Genomic DNA, 22545 nt, shown 5'->3' with positions numbered 1-22545 from the left:
AAACACGTAAGAACTCTACAAAATAAAGCATCGCGCCACTAGAAGGCCACAGTACAACAGGTGACCACCCCTTGCTGCGGAACACTCCTAATCACCACACCGGAAGGGACGCAACGGTCTCTGCCAGGTCTACCCCCAGGACATCCGCCAAAACAGAACAGGTCTTTCTGGCTAACTATAGGGAACTAAACTCAGATGGTAACAAAATATAAAGACCTCGTATTTTACATGAGCTTCTAAGTGCTACTGGACTTCACGTATTCTTGCTTCAATTCCCAGCCATTTTCCTCTGAATACTACGGAAGATCTGATGACCTACTTGCATAAGCAAAAGACCAACAGAAAAAGTTCAAATTAGCGCTAAATTCCTTCTCATTACCAACTCCATCTACTGACAAAAATATGGGTCTGAAACCAAGCTAACTGCAGGATCTGCCCGGATGAAAGAGTGAGCTCTCCTTCCATTAGAGCAATCTTAGCTCCCCATTTCTCCTCCCAAAAAGAAAAAAAAAAAGAGTCACCTAAACAGAATTTGCTGACCTGGGGCAGCTCACTCGGATCAACCGTGCAGATGGGAGAACTAAAAGGGCATTTATATTACCTGTTCTACAAACAGAAGCAAGGGCTTCATTTCTTACCAACCTTATCGCTGAGGCTCCTCTTTTCTCTTCGATCGTTTTCATCAACCTCCATATTTTCAATTCCTGAATCCACATCCACCTGGGACATGCTTTAAGTATAAAAGACAAATAAGGCTTTTACCTTTTATAAATCCACCCAATGTCATAGCTCCTGGTTGAGGAGACGTTCTTAACTATCAGTCAAAATTAGTCAAGAAGACAAAAATAATAAAGCAAAGAAGTCAAAATCAGTCAAGAAGGCAAAATAATAATAAATATTTTCTCTGATTGACTTTTAAGAGCTCTTCATATACTAAGATGTAAACATTCTGTCTTTACACTTGCTGGAGATATTTTTCCTAAGTTGGCATTTTCTGAGGCTCACTTTCGAAAGCAAATTAGAGGTTATTTTCTGTACATATCATTTTTAAATGGCACATATACAATCAGAGCCTGATTACAAAAATCTGGTCAAGCACATATATTAATTTTTCCCACATTAAATAAATAATTTTCCCAGCACCATTTATTGAAAAGAGCATCCTTTTTATGCTAATATGAAATCACCTCTCACAGGTCCAGTAGCCATGTATACAAGTATGGGTCTGTTTCTGGATATTCATTTCTGTTCCATTAGATAATCTGCCTGTCCCCGAACAAAAACTACTCTATCTTACTTCTAATACTTCACAGTCAATCTTGATATCTGCTGGGTCAATGTCTCCACCTTACTCTCCTACTTCAGGAGAGTCAGCCATTTTTGGCCTCTGGCTCATCCCCACATACTTAAGAATCAGCTGTACAGATTTCTTAAAAATCCTGTTGGTATTTTCACTAGAATTTTATGGACTCTTGAGATCAAACTGGGAGAAAGGATTTCATTACATTCTTGAGTCCATAATAAGCATCTCTCTCCAAGTTTTTAGATCTTCTTCAAGGTCTTTCAATAAATCTTTTCTTTTACACAGGGTCCACACCTAGCACGGAGCCCAGTGCAGGGCCTGAACTCACAACCCTCAGATCAAGACCCGAGCAGACATCAAGAGCCAGCCATTCAACTGACTGAGCCACCCAGGCACCCCTGGTCTTTCAATAAACTTTCACTGTTTTCTCTCCAAGTCTTTCACTTCTTTTGCTAAATTTATACCTAGGTACCATATGTTTTTAAATGAAATTGGGAATGGTACCTCTTAAAAATTAAGTTTTCTAATTTCTTGTTGCTAGTCCATAGTAATACAACTCTGAGACCTCTGAGAAACAACTTATTTACTTACACATAGGATTTACTAGGTAGAAAACCATTTCTTCTCCAAATAGTAACTACTTCATTTCTTCCACTCTAACCCTTATTTGATCGCACTGGGTAGGATCCCCGTGTCGATCAGACATAAAAAGAGTGAGCAGCCACCTTTGTTCTTTTTCCTGATTTTAAAGGGAGTGTTTCTAATTTCTCATCCCAGACTATGAGAGTTGCTGTAGTTTCTTGAGAGACGTCCTTTATATTAGTCAGAATACGGTAGGCTATGCTGTGGTTACACACACACACTTGGAAATCTTAGAGGCTTAACACTATAATGGTTATTTCTTGCTTACGCAAAGTCTGGTGAGAGTGAAGCATCCTTACTCCATCTTTAATCTATGCCATCTGCAATACACAGCCTCCAAGGTCACTGGAGCAAGAGAAGAGAGGGATGGAGGAGGAATCGGCTCAACTGCCTTCACCTAAAAGTGACACATGTCACTTCCACTCACAGTCTACCGGACAAAACTAGTCACTTGGTCCCCGTCTACTCACTGAACTCTGTCTCTGCCATATCGCTAATTCAGGAGGCACCTTTCTGTTTCCTGTCTGCGAAGATTCTTATCACGGACTGTGGCTTTTATAAAACTTTTCCAACTACCAAGATTATACGGCTTTTCTCTTCCATATACAACGTGCAGAATGATATTCATAGATTCACTAATGCTATACCCTTGCACGCTTGAGATAAACCCAAGTTGCTCATGTTATGTTATTACTTTAAACTTATAACTGAAATATCCGTACGGACCTAACCACAGATGACGTTGCGTGTTTGGCTGAATAAAGCTTCGCAAAAGAAACATACTGATGTAATCAGCACCCGCATCAAGAAACAGAGCATTACCAGCACTCCAAGAGCACCCGATGACCCTTCCACAACCAAGCAGGCCCACAGTAACCGCGATCCTGGCATCCAGTCCCACAGAAGCTTTGTCTGCTGTTTATGTGTTGTAATATTTGATTTGTCAGTATTTCAAGATTTTTGCAAATACATTCATGAACATGATTACCATGTAATTTTTTTCTTTTATATTATTCTTGTCTGGTTTTGATATTAAGGTCCTACAAGCTTTGTAAATTGGGTCGGTAACTATTCCCTATTTTTTAAGATTATCAGGAAAAATTTGTGTATAACTAGAATGGCAGAATCTGCCCATAAGATTATACGAGTGAGGAGCTTACTTTGGAAAATTTAAAAATACTGATTCGATTTATTTCATTGGTTTTTGATCATTCAGGTTTTCTCTTTCCTCTTGAGTCAATTTTAGGAGAACATTTTTCCAGGAATTTGATTTTCATCCAGATTTTCATGTTTATTTGCATGTTGTGCATTTCTATTTTTTTCACAGAATTCTCTTTTTTAATAACAAACATGACCGAGATCCCCTTTCTATGCAGGCATTGTTCTAGCTGTCAGAGAGCTCGAGGGACCAACAAAAGGGACAAAACGACCCCTGTGTCATGGAGCTTACCTTCTAGTTAGAGGGAGAAAGACACCAATGAACATAATAAGTGAAACATATCGTACAATGATAACTGCTATGGAAAAATTAAGGAAAGGGCAACTGAGGGTGCAGGCCTTTCCATTTTAAATGGGGTGAGCCTCCCGGAGAAATGCCGCATGAAAACAGACCAGAGAGGGGTCGGCCATGCACATATGCAGGGAAAGAGTCTTCCCAGAAAAGGGTTTTTATTTCTGAGACTTACTTATATTCTCTTTTTCTCCGTTTCATTTATAATATATTACAGCTTTCTATTTTCTTCCGAGGACGTTAGCTGCGACATACAGTCCGTAACACGGAATATCTCTTACTGTTCAGTTCTAGATCCTTTCAAATTCCCATTATGATTTCTTCTTTGATCTGTATTTAGAAGCATGCTCTGTTTTAAAAACTGCCAACTGTATGAGGAAATTTTTAGGATTTTTCCTTCTATTAATTACCTAATTTAATGTCCCTGTCAGAAAACATGATCTATGTGACGCATCCCACAGAAACTCTCCGGTCGTTGGGGATTAGGGAAGAATGTGTGTTCTCCAACTGTACAGTGCCAAGTTCTGTATCTGTCAATTACATCAAGCTTTTAGCTGTGCGGTTTAATTTGTTCATATGCTTACTGATGCTCATTCTTTCTGATTTATTGATGGATGAAAGGAATGTTAACATCTCCCATTCTGATTATGTGTTGCTTTCTCCTAGTTTTACTGTCATGTGCTTTAGTGCTGCTGCTGTCGTCTTACCAAGTGCATATATTTTGGAAACTGTTAAACAGTACACAGTGCTTATTTCTAATATACTTTGTGCCTTAAAATCTAATCTATGAATATGTTTACCCCAGTCTTCTCTTGTTTAGTATCTGTGTGGGATTGGCTTTTCCCTTTCTTTCGCTTTCAGTGAAAGGTTGAAGATCTAACCTAATGTTTCAAGTGTGCCTTCTGTAAACAAGGATACAGCTGAGTTCTGTTTTGTTTTTACCCCAATCTAAGCCTTTTCACTGTGATGCCTTATGATGACTGACCAATTTTCATTTCTTTCGATCTTCTATTTATTTGTCCCTTTTTAAAACCTTGTGTTTTTAAAACTTGTGTCCTTTTGAATTGACTTAAATTCTCCCGAGCTCCCAACTCCCATTCCATATTTTCCCTTGACTGGTTTGGAAGACATACTCCATTCCCATTCTTTTAGCGGCTACCCTTGAAGTTTTACCAAGTATCCTTTCATCAAAATGTAAAAGTTGGCCAAGTATCTTCACCCCTCTCCTACCCCTCTCCTAAGTGCCCGGGGACCTCACAGCTTGTTCTAACCACCCCGCTCAAGGTGGCTTCCCAGCTATGCTGTGCAGCAAGTTCCAGCTAACTCACTGTTTTCCTTCTCTCCCCCAGTGTCATTCTCCGCACTGTGGCTCGTGTCTTACACTGCCAGTCTTTGTTTAGATTCACACTTATTTCCCGCATTTGGCGTTCCAGCTTGCATCGCAGACGTCAGTCCTGGGACCGCTCTCCTTCCTCTTCAACTACACCTGCTAAAAGCTGGGCTCTTCTGGGGGCAGACTATCAGGTTGTTTTTGTTTGTGCACTTGTTTTTCTTTTGAATCGATAAATGTCTTTATTTCACCCTTGCGCCTGAAAGACAGGTGCACGAGGGCACACAAGTCCCAGCGGGCAGCTGATTTACTTTTCAGCGTTCGGATACTATTGTGCCTCCATGTGACCTCCGTCGTTCAGACATCGATCATTCCTTGGTCGCTCAACTCTTTGCTCTCTCTGACTGCTTTAAAGCTCTTTTGTCTTCAATGTTTGGAAATTTTACTACAAAATGTTCAGATATGAGCTTCCCTTGGTTTAATCAGCATGGGAGTTTCTGGGCCTTTTGAATCAGAGAAGTCATATCATTTATCAACTCTAGAAAAATTCGTAGCCATTTATCTTTTTGAAAATGGCTTCCCAACCAAGAGAGGGAAAAAAGCATAGAATAAAGCGGGGTGTGGGGAGTTGCTCTAAGTCTCCCTACTCTCTCCTTCTGAATTTCCATGAGGTCTATCTTGGCTGTGTGTCCATTATGTCTCTAAATACACTGCACAGGTTTCACCATTTTCTCTTTGTGGCACACTCTGGGCAATTTCTTCAGTTCTACCAGTCGGTACATTAATTCTCTAGCTATGTCTAATCTAGCTATGTCTAACTCTTGCATCAGGTTTTCAATCTGAGTGATCTTTTCATTTCTAGAGATTCGACATGATTCTTTTTCAGCTGTGCTTGGTTGTTTTTATGGTTGCTTTCCCCTTATTCATGTTTTCAATTCCCTCTGTAATTTATTTAAACATGTGTGTTTTGTATTCCACACCTAGTAATTCCAAACCCCAAAAATCTCCAGGTGAATACTTGTGTCATTTCTGCTCTGGGTCCCTTACTCATGCTGGCTTTTATCTGGCGCATTCTGTGATTTCTGACCATGAGCTCACACTTCTTGGCAATTTTTCTAAGGAAATTCTCTGAAGACATGGATGATTTATGTTTGCTTCTGCTAGGTGCCTTTCAGACAGCATAGGCCTGGCTCCACTGTATATGACAGTAGTTCTCAGCTTGAGGCTTTTCAGACTATAGCAAGAGCATAAATCTAGGTGCTCGACCCAGTGAAGTCACCCACTGGCCATGAAACTGCAGAGATGACTTGGCTTTGTAACAATTTATCAGCTCAGAGCTGTGGTAATAAGAACACGATTGTTTTTACTCTGTGGGATTGGATTTTTTCCTACTTGATCTTTTTCCTGGGAATGCAGTCCTTTCTGAATTCTTACCTAATGTAAGGTGATCTCTGATCTGGTTCCTCAACTCAAGCTTACCAAGTGCCAAAGCTCTATGCCACTGCTTCTTAACCTTTTCCACGTCATAACACACATAGAAAACAGTATTTGTCGGTCCACTGACATGAACTGTGGGAGCTGCTTCAGGGCAGAGGAGCTGGGTCCTGGGGTGGGAGGTGGGGGGCTCTGGCCTTCCCGAGCAATAAAGGACTCAGTACCCAGCCACTCTGTCACCCACTCGTGGCACTGTGACAGCAGAGACAGACCCTATTCTAGGACATCCTGACCCTTATGGAGCTCCTAAGGCATGTGGCTTACCTGTCTGTACCCTTCGAAACTTAAAAATTTCACTAGTCAGTAAAACTTTGAAGAAATTTTTAGAGACTGACATACGCCTGCCAACACAGTGTGTACAAAATACGGACATTAGAAAAAATTTAAAATAATTTTTTTTTTTACCACTTATACCACTATTTCATAAAAGACATTTCAATGCCAAAACCAGAAACACTTCCATAAAGACTATTTCAGAATAATACAAAGACCTATAAACCTCACAGATCTCGCATTCATTTGCTAAGGACTGGCACAATCTCTGGGCTGGCGCTTGGGACTAGCGGACTAGAGACCAAAGTGACTGAATCTCTCCCTTTCCGTAAACCCAACCGCTTACTGGAAAATGGCTTACTTTACCTTTTTTCACAAGAGACGCCATCGATATCCATGCTCTGGGACCGTGAGAGAGACTGAGACTGGGTTTCAAGGCTATTGGAGGGCGAGCTGCTCAGAGAACTGACTCCTTCACTGCTCTGGCTTCGATGCGCTACTCCTGGCCGAAAAAGACATGAAAAGTTAAGTTTCCTGCGAAGTAACATTAGAGCCATCTGTAATGGCGACAGTAAACAAACACAATCAGCACTCCTACCATCACGACAGTCAGCAGATAAAGAATCTCCATCGGGAGATCATGCTCAATGTTTAATATTAAAATCACGGAAACATTAGCAAGAAATCAAAGTTTTATCCATGTATGTCATACGAGGTCAGTGACACAGCTACATCTAAGAGCCAAACCCAAATCCTCATCACTTTCTCTTTCACCAATTCAAACATGGCCCCGATACAAATTAGCTTCTGTGACGGTCCAGAAAAATCCTCGAAATGCACCAAAAATAAGGAAAATTAATAAATGGCTGTAGAAATATACAGATGGACAGATGTGTGCCACAGCAAATACACCAAAATGTTAATGTAGGATCTTTGGTGTATATACAGGGTTCATTGCAAAATTCTTTCACCTTTGGTTTAGGCTTAAGATTTTTACAACAAAATGTTGAAAACATGCCAACAGAGCCAATCTAAGCAATGTCCTTAAATACAGATCAACTCATTTGTTGACTGAACATCTCATCAGATGATGGTTTGGGGAAAATAAAAGCCCTGACACTGTCCTTGCCTTCGCAGAGCCTAGAGTATAGAGAGTAACAGCCGTGAGTACAGGCCAGATTGTTTCTTACCCATGTCTTTGAAACCATGTTTTTCTCATAGAATTAAAAAAATACTCCAACTCCACAAATACCTTTCCAAGAAAAAACAACGTTTTACCCAGGCATTTAAGTACTTTAAAAAATATATATAACATATAACACATTATATGTTAATTAACTGAATTTAAATTTTAAAATGAGACATTAAAAACAAAAACAAAAAACACAACAACAGCAACTTGAATTACCATTTGTAGCTGAAACAAGAACCCAGCGGATAAACTTGAACACTCCCAGAATTACAAGAAAGTAGACTTGCGGCCCTTTTCTGTCTCTCATTGAAGAGTATCAGCAAACACTCATCCATTCCTGATAGTGGGTTTTAACACGTTTCTGTTTGTTAAAGCCTCTGCAAGACTCATGCAAGAAAAGAGAAACTAAATCCTCTATTCTGAAATAGATTCAAGAATACAGAAAATACCTAACGTGGCAGAAACTCAGAAATAAACCTGGAGAAGACAGAAAAACTTTCAATTCCCAAATTCAAGAATGTAACCCAAAGTAAGTTCTCAATAACTATTTACTGAAGGAATAAATAATACAGCCTCAATAAGGTCCTTAGGAGAATATTATTTTACCTAGTACGATGAAAGGTCTAACAATTTTTTTAAAGAATTTATTTCTTTACAGACAGAGAGTGTGCACATGAGTGAGCGAGCGTGAGCGGGGGTGGGGGGTGGGGGGGGGGCAGAGGGAGAAAGAGAGAGAGAAGCTCAAGTTGACTCCACACTGAACCCAGCGTGGGACTCACAACCTTGAGCTCATAACCTGACCTGAAACCAAGGATTGGATACTTAACCAACTGAGTCCCACCCAGCTGTAAATAAAATTAGTCAATAATAATAAAGTTCAACAATTTTTATGGAATAGCAATTTAGCAACTTTAAAACTTCTACCTTGTAAAACCAGTTTTAAAATTAAATAGAGTAAGTTGTTTAAAAAAACCTGTATTTGTAACACAGCATACTAAACTACACTACAAATACAATGATCCTGCAGTAATACAATCCCAGAGTACACCAGACAGTACAGAATACTGTGGTTGTAATATTTTTTAAAAAGATTATTTATTTATTTATTTGACAGACAGAGATCACAGGTAGGCAGAGAGTCAGGCAGAGAGAGGAGGAAGCAGGCTCCCTGCTGAGCAGAGAGCCCCATACAGGGCTAGATCCCAGGACCCTGGGATCATGACCTGAGCCGAAGGCAGAGGCTTTAACCACCCAGGTGCCCCTGTGTTTGTAGTATTTTAATAAAACATCAAGGATATCATCCGAATTCTTTTTTTCCTGAACCCTCCATGTGATCTTTAGTGGGGCAATTCTCCCTGGAATTTAGTATGTATCACAGCCTTCCTCAATCCCATCTAGAATCTGGAGTGACCCCTCTGCTTTCTTAAACTTAAAAAAATGGATGGTGTCTTTGAGTTTATTTAGAATCAATATAAATTAAATATTGTGGCTAAAACCTAATCAAAGCAACAGCATAAAATATCACTGTTTCCAAAGCGCGCCCTCTCTCCAGCTCCTACTTGGGAAACTGTTGTCAGGAAGCCAAATTTCAAGGAACAGAGATTTTCCCCCACTTCATCTCCATAAAGGCAGGTATTAAAGAATTAAAACAGACATAATCTCCTCCAATCCCCCTTTACAAGATGAGAAATGCTGTGCATTACCAATTTAAAAATGAGTCTTCAGGGTGCCTGGGTGGCTCAGTCGTTAAGCGCCTGCCTTTGGCTCAGATCATGATCCCAGGGTTCTGAGATCGAGCCCTGAGTTGGGCTCCCTGCTCGGCAGAGCCCTGCTTCTCCCTCTCCCACTCCCCCTGCTTGTGTTCCCTCTCTTGCTGTCTCTCTCTGGCAAATAAATAAATAAATAAAATCTAAAAAAGAAAAAATAAAAACAAGTCTTCAAAAAGTGAGGGTGTATGTAACAAAGAATGGAGAAAGCCACGTCTGCTTAATAGAAGACGAACTTTCAGGATGGCCGCTGTCCAAACTTTTATCACTAATAAGAGCTTGTTAAAGGAAAATTATACATTCTGTGTGGGAAGGCCGTAATTTTAAAGGAAATAATAAGGAGGGTTTTAAATCTCTAAGATTTTCCTCCCAGTACCACAGAATTTTCCTGAATGCTATTCCCTTTCAGGTATAAACCAAACCAAATGCCTATTTAAGCTGTAACACTAGATCTAGTCCAGTATTTTACACACACACACACACACACACACACACACACACACACAGTGGCTTGCTAAATTCTAGTATAAAAAGAAACAGAATTGCCAAATGGAACCTTAAACCCCAATAAAGCTGTTAAAAAGTTGTATGTGTGGTGGGGGGTGACTTTAAAGGTCTTGGCCAATCCTCTTCTCCTTTACAGATGAGAATACTGAGATCTATGAAGTCTAAGAATTTCCCCTATTAGCAAGTTAAAGACAGAGGCAAGATTAAAATACATGTCTCTTGACTCCAAAGAAAATGCTGCTATTTCCGCCATCCCAAACTGCGGAACACTTCTGTGATCACAGCTATTTTACACCAAAGCTATATGTTTCATGTATTCTACAATTTCAAAAGCAAAACCTTAAAAAGATATTAGTGTTATAAAAAGACCCATCTTTCTACTACTAATCAAAATTCTAAGGCTAATTTACACAGATCTTGACCATGAACTAAGCTAAAGGGTTAACTAACATTCCCAGAAAACACAAAGTGCGCTCGTAGTTCACCTGGCCGATACCAAACGTGAGCCCTCAGAAGTGCTTCTAATGAGCATATCCTACTCCATGAAGCCAACGGATACATTCAGTCAGCAGCTCACTTCCTAGTGAACACATTTTGTTCTTGTGAATTAACACAAATAGAAGAACATTTCAAACCTGCAAAGAAATACAGTGGTACCTAAAATATTAAGAGAAGAAAACCAATGACACAAATTAGAAAAATGATTTAATCTTATTTATTTTTTTTTAATATTTTATTTATTTATTTGACAGACAGAGGTCACAAGTAGGCAAGAAAGGCAGGCAGGGAGAGAGGAGGAAGCAGGCTCTCCACGGAGCAGAGAGCCCGATGTGGGGCTCGATCCCAGGACCCTGGGATCATGACCTGAGCCGAAAGCAGAGGCTTTAACCCACTGAGCCACCCAGGTGCCCCTAATCTTCTTATTTATGAGATAGTTTCCCTTCCTTCATATCAAAAGGGTGAATCATGCAAAGAATCATGCAAAGAATCAAAAGACCTTGACCGCTCCTTAGAGAACTGGTTGAGTGGAGGGCTAGTGCAAGAAAAAACAGGTAGAGCCTGTAGCATCTTACAGCGCCGAAGAAATGAAAAGATAAGTTTTCAAAAAAAACTTTAAAAAAATTTTAAAAACTTAAAAATTCAAAAAAATGAAAAGATAAGTATGTCAGCCAGAGGAGTCAACCCAAAAGAGCTCCCAATGGCCAACACTAGAACAATTTGTGTAAAATAATAATGCAAAAAGAAATACAGCAATTTGAATTAAAACTCAAAATACAAAATAAACACACATGAGTTCTTACTGCTGTAAGTAACGAGAAGAGACAAATGTCCCTTACAGAAGAATTCCACCTAACACATCTCCATGCAGACACTCCCCATTCCAAAAGGTAAAGCTTAATTCTCACTGCCTGAGTGGGGTGGGCTGGATTTAGGAACTCGATTTCGAAGTATTGAGTCTGGAAAGGGAAAAAAAGTCATTAACTTCACGGTGGAGAGACCTCAAAATCACCAGCTTAACCAGGTGGTAAAGGTGACCACCACCAGGGGTGCGGTATGGACAGTGGGCACGCAGACAGGAAGTGACGAGAGGGCCCTTGGCATGTGTGATTTTCCTCCCTCAAAACCTCAAACCCCAGTCTAATCATGAGAAAAACATCAGACAAAGCCAAATTAAGAGAAAATTCTACAAAGCTCTTCAAAGCTGTCAAGATAAGGAAAACCACAGAAAGACTAACAAACTGTCAGAGACCAAAGGAGACTCCTCTTTAGTTAACAGAAGTACGCCAAATATTTTTTTTAAAAAGATTTTATTTATTTATTTGACAGAGGGAGACACAGCGAGAGAAGGAACACAGCAGAGGGAGTGGGAGGAGGAGGAGGAGAAGCAGGCTTCCCGCTGAGCAGGGAGCCCGATTCAGGGCTCGATTCCAGAACCCTGGGATCATGACTTGAGCTGAAGGCAGCCACTTAACAACTGAGCCACCCAGGCGCCCCAAACCCCAAAGATTTTTATGGTTTCAGGTCTCACAATTAGGTCTTGTTCTTCATATATTTTAAATATTAACTGCTTATGAGATACATAATTCACAAATATTTTCTCTCAGTCTCTAGGTTGTCTTTTCATTTTGTTAATGATTTCCTTTGCTCTGCAAACGCTTTTTACTTTGATGTGGTCCCACGTGTTCATTTTTGCCTTTGTTGCTTGCTTTTGGAGTCAAATCCAAAAAACCATCACCAGGACTGACATCAACGAACTTACCGCCTATGTTTTCTGCTTGGAGTTTCATGGTTTCTCGTCTTACAGTCAAGTCTTTGTCCATTTTGCGTTTTCATGTATGGTGTAAGACAGTTCAGTCTCATCCTTTCGCGTGTGGGTGTCTGGTTTTCCCAGCACGGTTTACTGAAAAGACTGTCTTTCCCCATTGTACATTCTTGGCTCCTTTACTGTAAATTAACTGACCATATACAGACAGGTCTATTTCTGGGCTCTCTGTTCTGTTCCACTGATCTATGTGAATGTCCTTATGCCAGGCCATATGACTCTGATAACTATGGCTTTATAAGAGTTTGAAACCAGGGAATGTGATGCCTCCAGCTTTTTTCTTCCTCCTCAGGATTGTTCTGGCCTTCTGTGGTTCCCTACAAATTTTAGGATTCTTTGTCCTGTGAAAAATGACATTGAAATTTTCACAGGGACTGCATTGAATCTAGATTGCTTTAGTTTAGTATGGACATTTTATCAGTATTGATTCTTCTAATCCATGACCACAGATCATCCCATTTATTTATGTCTTCTTTAAATTCTGTCATCAATATCTTGTAGTTTTCCGTGTACATATCTCCCACCTCCTTGGTTAAATTTATTCCTCGGTATTTTATTCTTTTTGATACAACTGTAAATGGGATTATTTTATTCCTTTTCCCCCACAGTTTGTTATAACTGTATAGAAACACAAGAGATTTTTGTGGGTGGCTCACTCTGTTAAGCATCTGCCTTCAGCTCAGGTCATGATCCCTGAGGGACTGATCCCCATGTTGGGCTCCCCGCTTAGCAGGGGTACTTCTCCCTCTCCTTTTGCCCCTCCCCCCTGCTTGTGTGCTCTTTCTCAAAAACAAATAAATAAAATCTAAAAAAAAAAAAAAAACCCAAGAATTTTTTTTGAGATTTTATTTATTGGATAGAAAAAGAGATCACAAGTAGGCAGAGAGGCAGGCGGGGAGGCGGGGGGGTGGGGGAAGCAGGCTCCCTGCTGAGCAAAGAGCCCAATGCAAGGCTCAATCCCAGGACCCTGAGATCATGACCTGAGCCAAAAGCAGAGGCTTAACCACTAAGCCACTGAGGCACCCAAAATCAAGAAATTTTTGTATATTAATTTTATATCCTACAACCTTCCTGATTTCATTTACCAGTTCTAACAGTATTTTAGTGGAGTCATTAGGGCTTTATACATACAGTATCAAGTCATCTTCAAATCTGAAAATAGTGACAGTTCTACTTCTTTCTTTCCAATTTGGAATTTTTTTTTTTTTTTTTTTTTGGGTGCCTAATTGGTCTTGTAGGACAGACTTCCAAAACTATACTGAATAAAAGCAGCAACAGTGGGGACCTTCTTTTGTTCATAATCTTGGAGAAGCAGCTTTTGGCTTTTCACCAGCGGGTGGAACATTAGCTGTGGACTTACTGTACACAGCTTTTATTATGTTGAAGTCCACTTCCTCTATACCCACTTCTGTTGGGAGTTTTTCCCATACATGGACATTGAGCACTTATTCTAAAAGCTCGTGATTTTTACCCTTCGTTTTGCTAAGTGGTCCATCACCCTGACTGGTGTGCCGACAGTGAGCCTTCACTGGTTCCCTGAAATAAACCCCCACGTGATGACAGAGTACGGATGTTCCTTTAATGTACCGTTGATTTTGGTCAGCTAATATTTCGTCAAGGATTTTTGCACCTATATTCACTGGGGATACTGGTCTACAATTTTCTTTTCTTTTATTAAAGATTTTATTTATTTGAGAGGGAGAGAGAGAGAGAGAGCACGAGAGAAGAGAAGGTCAGAGGGAGAAGCAGTCTCCCTGCGGAGCTGGGAGCCCGATTCGGGACTCGATCCCGGGACTCCAGGATCATGACCTGAGCCGAAGGCAGCAGTGGCTTAACCTACTGAGCCACCCAGGTGCGTGGTCTACAATTTTCTTTTCCTGTGGTGTCCTTTTCTGATTTTGGCACCAGGGTAGTGGCTGGCTTCATAAAATTGAGTTTAGAAATGTTCCCTCCTCCTTTTTTTTTTTTAAATTAAAGATTTTATTTATTTCTTTATTTGTCAGAGAGAGAGAGAGAGAGAGAGAGCGAGCACGCACAAGTAGGCAGAGTGGCAGGTAGAGGCAGAGAGAGAAGCAGGCAAGGAGCAAGGAGCCTGATGCAGGACTCGATCCCAGCACCCTGGGATCATGACTGGAGCCGAAGGCAGTGGCTTAACCGACTGAGCCACCCAGGTGCCCCTCTTTTTTTTTGTGGTTGGGGGAGACTTTGAGATGGATCAGTATTAATGCTTTGAATTCACCAGTGAAGCCGTCTGGTTCTGGACTTCTGTTTGTTGGAGATTTTTGATTAATGATTCAATCTCTTTACTAGTAATCAGTCTATTCAGATTTTCTATTTTTTTTCATGGTTCAGTCTTAGAAGGGTGTATGTCAAAACATTAATTTTTCTTAAACGCACTCCCTCAGCCTCCAATTGGGGGACTGGAGACAGATGGTGAGAAAAAGTGCCAGCCTATTCCCAAACCAAAACCAGAGAATGACTTCCTGGACACATACCTACTATGAGCTTAGCAGAGAGAAGGGGAAACAGAAGACAGCTCCATCTAGTCAGGAAAACAAGATAAATGCACATGAAACTCAGAATGGCTCGTGCAGCACAATTCCTAAGGGTTCTCCGTGTCTCCACTGTGATGATGACAAGAATAGGAGCAGCAATGCTCTAAAAACAGAACATGGAGTTAAATGAAGGGGGGCTTGATCACAGAGGACCCTGAAAGCTCCCAGACTACACTGTAGTTGCAAACATGGAGACAAGACTTCTGAGCAGGTGACGTGTCTAATCTCTCCAAGTAGGCCAGAAATTCCCCAAGACAGGAAGCACATTTTATGGAACCCACTCTCACACGATTGACCTCTGTGCCCTCCCTAGACTTGCAAGCCTGACGTAAGCAGGGAAAGCAGGAGCACCATAATGTTCGTGTCCCACCGTGTGGGCGGAGGGCTAGTGGGTAGTTTGGAGTCTGATGCAACAGAAGTTCAAGGACCAGGTTAGCCTAAATGGGGACAGAGAAGGAGAAGAGAGGGACCGATCCCAGGCTGAAACAGGAAGTTGTTTCCCAGTGCTACTGACAAGCTGTCAGCACTTTTTCCAGACTCACAAAGTAAGGATCATGACCCTAGGAATAATGCTACATAATGCAGCCCATTATAATAACAAAGCCAGCCCAATGCAGAGAACATTCTGCCCCCATCGGTGGCCAAATTATATCTAAAATATCCCCCCTTGGGTGACCAAAAAGCCGCTCCAGTGAGATGAGCTATCCATGCCAGTAAAGGATACACCTGTTACAATGAAAGCGAAAAGGATTTCAACCATCACCAGGAGCCTCCTGAGCCAGGCAGTCTGCAGGGGTCTCACGGCAGCCCACTGGCCTTGAACTTCTGCCTGAGCCTCTGCCTCCAGTTTGCTTCTGACTCACCCTCAAGCCCTCTTCACTGCCCTCTCCCAAGCTGTAGACTGAACAGAAACAATAGGGCTTCTTTCTGAAGAAGGAGGGGAAAAAAATGATTTAAATACCAGACTGGCAATCAAGGATAGGATGAAAGGTTCTATCATTGCTAACAGCATTCTTTGCCAAAGACAATTAATAAAAGTGTGATTTTGTTGGAATTTCTACCAATGTACTGTTATTTAATAATATGTTCTGTATCAGAACTGGAGGAGGAAGTTGAGAGGAACTGAAGATGACTGTGCCATCCCAAGCCTTACATCAATCACCACCAAGCCCATTTCTGCCCCAGGACCTTTGCATTTGTTGTTCCTTCTGTCAGGAAAGAACGCTCAATAGACAACCACTTGGTCTGCTCCCCAGCTTTATTCAGGCTTCTTTCGAAATGTCATCTTCTTAATGAGGCCTACTGTCAACTCTCTAACTGAAAATAGCAACACCTTCCTCCCTTGGCAACATAACTCTCTAGTTTCTCCACAATAATTCTCACCACCTGACAGATTTTATAGTTCTTAAAAATCGTCTGTCTTCTCTCACTAGACCAGAAGTGATGTGACCTAGCACAGAATCAGACACATGAGAGGGTTTAAATAAACAGGTAGTAAATGAAGGCTGCATGAATTTACAGGTTCAGTAGATCACTGATAACAACTGATAAAAAACGAAATGTAAAACAGATCATAAAGCACCTCGAACCAATCTGGGGGGTTTAGAATAATAATTGTAACGGGATATGGAAGGAAGTTCCCTACTTTCAGAAGTAATAATCCTGTGTTGGTGTTGTTTTTAAGGCAGAATTTTCAATCAGATAAATCCTTGGGGGAAAATTCTCCCAAAGAGTTGACCACCACAGGCGGAGTCTGGGGCAGACAGAGACCACTGAGGGCGGGCAGTGTCAGGGGTGGTGTGCGAGCCTCCGTGAGGACGTCCCCTCCTGCCGGACGAGGGACCCTCTGACACGTCCCCATCTTGGCTGGCAGTCCTGGCTCCTAACCCAGTGCCTAGCACACAGAAGGCATTAAACAAGTGTCCAAATGCATAAATGGAAGCAGGACAAAGACCATTTTCAAACACAAGAATTTAGGTTAAATTATTATTAAGTATATTAAAGACTAGCAGGCAGACGGAGGAAATGGCCTCTGTGTTTCTAATCCAAACCCTGGAACCAGCCCAGAGGCCAAACATATCATTTGGCTTCTGTCTCATCCAAACAGGCCCCTCCGCTCACTTCTGCTCCCAGAGCAGAGGCTCGTCACAGCAGATGGAAACAGAATTCAGGGGGTCAAAATTATAGTAGCTGTTTGATTAGCTGCTAGATCTTTTATTTAAAGCATTTAACACAGAAGCACATAAATTACTATGTCACAATCTTTAAAAATATTGTGATCACTATATTTCTATATAACTAGTTTCCTCTGTAATCTTGTGTTTTATTATCTGCATTTAAAAATATACTTTGAGGTGTCGACCCAAGGTTCACCGGTTTGCCAGAAGAGCTCATGAAAAGACCAGGGAGGGAGACAAACCGTGTAAGAGACTTTTAATCTCAGGGAACAAACTGAGGTTTGCTGGAGGGGAGGGAGGCGGGAGGGCTGGTGATGGAGGCTGCGGAGACTATGTGCTATGCTGAGTGCTGTGAATTGTGTAAGACTGATGATTCACAGACCTGCACCCCTGAAACAAACAATTATACATTAATTTAAAAAAAGAAAAAAAAAAGACAACAGTCTTAACTCCAGCTCGAGGGCGCCTGAGTGGCTCAGATTAGTTAAGCATCTGCCTTCGGCTCAGGTCATGATCCCAGGATCTTGGGATCAAGCCCTGCATCAGGCTCCCTGCTCAGCGGGAAGCCTGCTTCTCCCTCTCTGTCTGCCACTCCCCCTGCTTGTGTGCTCCTGCTCTCTCTGTCAAATAAATAAATAAAAATCTTAAAAAAAAAAAAAAAAAACGGGGAACTCCAGCTCCAGAGGGTAAAAAAGGCATCCAAAGAACTCCCTCCACTAGATCTAAGAACTCTGTTAAGATAAAACCAGCTGATAAAGGATTCACTGAAGAACTCTTGTGCAAGATTGGCCACATCTTTGAAGAGGTCAGGACATCCAGGAAGGCTATATGCACGATGTCAGAAGGGTGGACATCAAAGGGAACAGAAGGAAGAGAAGTATAATTTCAAAAGAAGACTGTAAAATAAAAATCGTCCAAGGGGATTAAGAATTTCCGAAGGCTGGGCAATCATGAACCAATCTAAGGTTGGGGGCCGGGCGGGGCATGGGAAGGAACTAAAAACCGGTTTGTCCTCCCGGGAATTGAATGAGCAGAGATTCTTAAAAGAAAATGAAAGAACACCTTCTCCGGTACTGGATGGTAAGCTCTTCCAAGAAAGAAACTGAGCCTCACTCGCTTGTCTTTGCATTTCCACAACCTAGCACTGGGCCCAGCCTGCCACAGGCCCTAAATAAACACAGGCTGAACTGACACGTAAAAGCAACGTAATCAATGACGACTGTTAAAAAAGAGGCAATCAGCTGGAGGAAATTACTCATACTTACAACGTGTTCAGGCAGGCAAAAGCAATGTCATATTAACAGTGCACCAAAAAAAAAATTAAGAAATATCTAAGGATAATAAATGCAAAATTCAGAACAGTGATGGCCTGCTGGTATGGAAAAGAGGTGTAGAGAGCCAGAGATCCTATAGGGGTTCACAGGTGGTACTATGTCTTGTGGATGTTATCGATCATGTATGTCCAGAATGTTCTATAAAAACTTCTTGTTAAAATTTTAGTAAAAAAATAGGCTTAGGGATTTTTAAAGTTTTGCTCAGGTGCCGGGAGAAGCAAAGAGACAGCTAGAGCTGGTTATGGTGAAAGAGTAATGTTATAGTAAATGTTCTCTAGAACTCAAGGGGTGCCACGCTGGCTCCGTCAAAGGAGCATTACCCCTTGATTTCGGGGTTGTAAGTTCGAGCCTCACATTGGCTACAGAGATTAGTTAAAAGTAAATCAATCAATCAACCAATAGAACTGGAGTTTTATTTTGCATCTGACATTCCCGACACAAAAGATTTTTTCACCCATTCAGTCGTTTAACTAGTGGCATTAACTAGTACCTACTACTTACCAGCATGGTTCTGGGGCGTGGTCCTAGGGATGGTTCTGGGGATAAGGGAATGAATAGCACTGATGAGGTCCCTGTTCTGACCTTTTGTTTTAAAGAGAGGAAGGGATTGTGATTGGGGGGTGGGGGGGGAGTCCATAAATGATATTTCCACTGGGAAGCAGGGTCTTTGCAGACGTCATGGAGTTAAGATGGGGTCATGCTGGCTTACAGTGGTGCCTAGTCCAATAACTGGTGTCCTAGCAAGAAGAGGGAAACTTGAGCACAGACACACACAGAGGGAAGGCCATAAAAAGACAGAGGACATTGGAGTGGTGTGGCCACAAGCCAAAAAACAAGAAGGACAGCCTGCAACCAACAGAACGAGGCAAGGAGTTTTCACTGAAGCCTTCGGAAGAAGCACAGCCCTGCCTACACCTTGACTTTGGACTTCGACCCCCCAGAATTGTGAGAGAATACAATTCTTGTTCCAAGCCTCCAGGTCTGCAATACTTTGCTATGGTGGCCCTAGGAAAGGGGCTGTTGCAAGAAGATGGGACAGCCCGATGGGAGAAGCAACTAGAAGAACACGCTGCTGCTCCCTAACCCTTGCTCCAGTTACTTGTAGCGGCAAGCAGCTTAACTAAGGAGGGGGCCGCCACGTCACTCCTGAGCCAGAACTCCTCAACATGGTGCCAGTCTACCCAGGATTTGCGCCTGCCTGCAGAAAGCACTTCTTGATTCTGGAACAGAAGTCTCTCCTTCATATTCAGTGGACAATCAATCTACCCACTGGCCCTCCATCTACCAGCAAGGACCACAGAAAACAAGCACTAGCCTTCATCTTCACGGCAACTCCTTGCATTTTTTTTTTTTCTAAGATTTTATTTGTTTATTTGAGAGAGAGAGACAGCAAGAGAGGGAACATAGGCAGAGGGAGTGGGAGAGGAAGAAGCAGGCTTCCTGCAGAGCAGGGAGCCCGATATGGGGCTCGATCCCAGGACCCCAGGATCATGACCTGAGCTGAAGACAGATGCTCAATGACCAAGCCACCCAAGTGGCCCTTAAAAGAGTTTATTTATTTATTTGACAAAGAGAGAGAGATCATAAGTAGCCAGAGAGGCAGGTGAGGGATGGGGACCAGGCTCCCCACTGAGCAGAGAGCCCGATGCGGGGCTCGATCCCAGGACCCTGAGATCATGACCGGAGCCGAAGGCAGAGGCTTAACCCACTGAGCCATCCAGGCGCCCCACTTTGCATTTTTTTAATGGAAAGCTATTAAGTCTTCTTGAGATTTTCTTTTAAGTTATGTATGCTTATGTTGTTTTGGCATTTTCTCCTGTGAGTCACTTACTAATTCACTAGATGCACAGATTTAACATGCCCGGCACTGTTAAAGGCACGGGGATAGAGCAGTCGGTAAAATGGATCCAAGTCCCTGCTCTGTGGCTCACACATCTTAAGGGTAAGTGGAGAAGAAGGGATCTACAAGTCATGTAGGTCCTGTATCTGCTGGGGACAGAGCTCAAAGTAGTAGCATCCACGTCAGACAGAGGTGGCACCTTCACAGACCGTGGCCAAAGAAGGTGCCCCTTGCATAAACATCTGAAGAGTTGAACGAAAAAGCCATGTGGATTTTTAGGGTCCGGGCCTTCCAGGCAGAGATAGCAAAAAGGCAGGTTCCAACAGGTCTCATGGCTGGAATGTTCCAGAAAGAGCAAGGAAGCCAGTATGGTTGGAGCCAAGGCAACAAGGAGGAGGCTCGCAATGGGAAAGGAGGTCAGAGACAAAACATGGCCATGTCACACAGAGCCCGGTCAGTGTGAGGACCGTGACTTTCATCCTTGATGAGGCAGGCAGCCAACTGAGGGAGCCCACAAAAGACAGATGTGGCCTACCTTATGAGGTGCTTGTTTTTGGTTTCATTTAAACTGTTTCTTTAATAAATTCGTAAAAATTTGTTTATCCAACCCGCCAGGCACACAGCTAAGCATAACTACCTCGCTGTGATTATGAATAATGGTGATTATGTGAGAAACACGAGAACTTCACAGCACAGAGGTGCGCTGCCTGGAACTACCCATCTGGAGCTAAGTCTTCCGGCAACATCATGAACTCGCTGTGACAAACAACCCTGCTGGAACACAACGTTGTACTTACACTTCAGGGGGACCCAGTCTGGTGCTGCCCTAAGAGACTGAAGTGAAGCGAGGGTAGACACGGAGACAGCAGTCAGGAGGCCATTTCAATAATCCAGGTGAGCTGTGTTGGTGCCCTGGGCCCCGCATTTGGCCCTCTATCTGTTTTTGCAAATAAAGTTTTATTGAAACACAGCCATGGTCATTATATATTGTCTATGGCTGCTTTTGTGCTACAGGGGCTGAAACGAATAGTTGTTGACAGAGACTATACGGCCTGCAAAACCAGAAATATTTACTACCCGGCCCTTTACAGAACATTTACTGACCCCTGATCTAGAAGATGAGATCAAAAGAAGAGGTACTGTTGTAGGCTTAAGCAACTAGAAAGAAATGAGGTGCCATTTATTGAGATGGGATTCTAGGGGATCAGATGAGAGAAAATACCAGACGCTCAATTTCGGACGTGGTAACTGTGAGATGCTTCTCAGACGATGTAGGAGTCTGAGGCTCAGGGAACAGTTCTGGGCTGGGAAATCAACCTTGGAACCAGCAGCATAGAGACAGTAATTAAAGCTGGGAAACGAGATAAAATCAGTAAGGGAATTAACACAGATGGAGGGGGCAACAGCGTGAAATACTGAGCCCTAGACCCCTGACACTTACACGTCAGAGAAATGAAACAGAACCTTAACGAGCAGCAAGAAGAAACAGAGACAGGATGAAAGCCATGAGAATGCAGAGCTCTGGAAGCCAAGAGAAGAAAGTGTTTCAAGAAGAGGGCCAAAGCCCCATCCACTGAGGCTGAGACGCTGACTCAGAGCAGCCCGCAGGAGGCCTCACTCGGCTGGATTGGAATCAGCAGTGGGTGCCAGGCCAGACAAGGACAGACGAAGGAGACAGAGGCTAGACAAGTCGCTCCGGAAGTTCTGTTGTGATGCAGAGCCAGTGGGGTGGAAGCTGGCAGGGGAAATGAGATCGGAAGAGTTCCTTTTTATGTATTCCCATGATGGGAGAAGGAACAGCATGTATAATGACTGCTAAAAAAAAAAAAATAAATAAGTTTTCCACTTGAGGTAGAAAACCTGACGAAGCAGGGAAGATGGGAAGTGCTGGGGCATGGCTCTGAGTAGGACAGAGGAGGTGGGATCTGGGGACAGAATTCAGGAAGGGGGGGACAGTTCAAGCTGAACAAGAACTGGCCACACATACGGGCAGGCAGGAGGATGCGACGATGGGGACCGTACGGAGATTCCCGTTCGCCTGTGTCTGCTTCTCCACGAAACAGGAAGGCAGGCCCTGAGCCCAGAGCTGCACGGAGAACGAGGTGCTGCCCACCAAGGAAGGAGGTTTGAAACAGACCCGGGAGGGGGAGAGTCACCTGGAAATATGCTCTCACTCCCTGTGAGAGAGCGGGACCACAAATCTGAAAGGAGATAAACAGCACGGTTCTGGAATTTTCTCTAGTCTTGTTCCACGGCACGAGACAGCAAGAAGCCGGGAAATGGGGTCTGAAACCAGGAG

At 42.5% G+C, this 22545-nt stretch overlaps 1 protein-coding gene and 1 long non-coding RNA gene across 8 annotated transcripts in view; one reads left to right on the top strand and one right to left on the bottom strand.

The window, feature by feature from the left end:
• Nucleotides 1–22545, bottom strand: part of UBE4B (ubiquitination factor E4B) — a 121424-nt gene that overhangs the window by 59585 nt on the left and 39294 nt on the right. For 4 of the 5 annotated variants that reach the window (XM_059138394.1, XM_059138395.1, XM_059138396.1 and 1 more), the window contains exons 3-4: nucleotides 6919–7054; nucleotides 643–730 (exon numbers count right to left, since the gene is read on the bottom strand). In XM_059138394.1, coding sequence (XP_058994377.1) covers nucleotides 643–730; nucleotides 6919–7054 — 224 coding nt within the window. Of the gene's footprint in view, nucleotides 1–642; nucleotides 731–2213; nucleotides 2291–6918; nucleotides 7058–22545 lie in introns of those variants that run through there. The other variant, XM_059138398.1, reaches the window with a different exon arrangement.
• LOC131810433 (uncharacterized) overlaps nucleotides 1–22545 on the top strand; it is a 43954-nt gene that overhangs the window by 6648 nt on the left and 14761 nt on the right. The window contains exon 3 of one of the 3 annotated variants that reach the window (XR_009345576.1): nucleotides 1589–2913. The exons of the other annotated variants lie outside the window; for them this stretch is intronic. This is a non-coding gene — a long non-coding RNA (uncharacterized LOC131810433). Of the gene's footprint in view, nucleotides 1–1588; nucleotides 2914–22545 lie in introns of those variants that run through there. 3 annotated transcript variants of the gene reach the window in all.

This window comes from Mustela lutreola, chromosome 10 (assembly GCF_030435805.1).
Source record: "Mustela lutreola isolate mMusLut2 chromosome 10, mMusLut2.pri, whole genome shotgun sequence".
NCBI lineage: Eukaryota > Metazoa > Chordata > Mammalia > Carnivora > Mustelidae > Mustela > Mustela lutreola.
The sequence above is the reverse complement of the archived record's forward strand: the minus strand, read 5'-3'. Positions and strand labels throughout refer to the sequence as shown.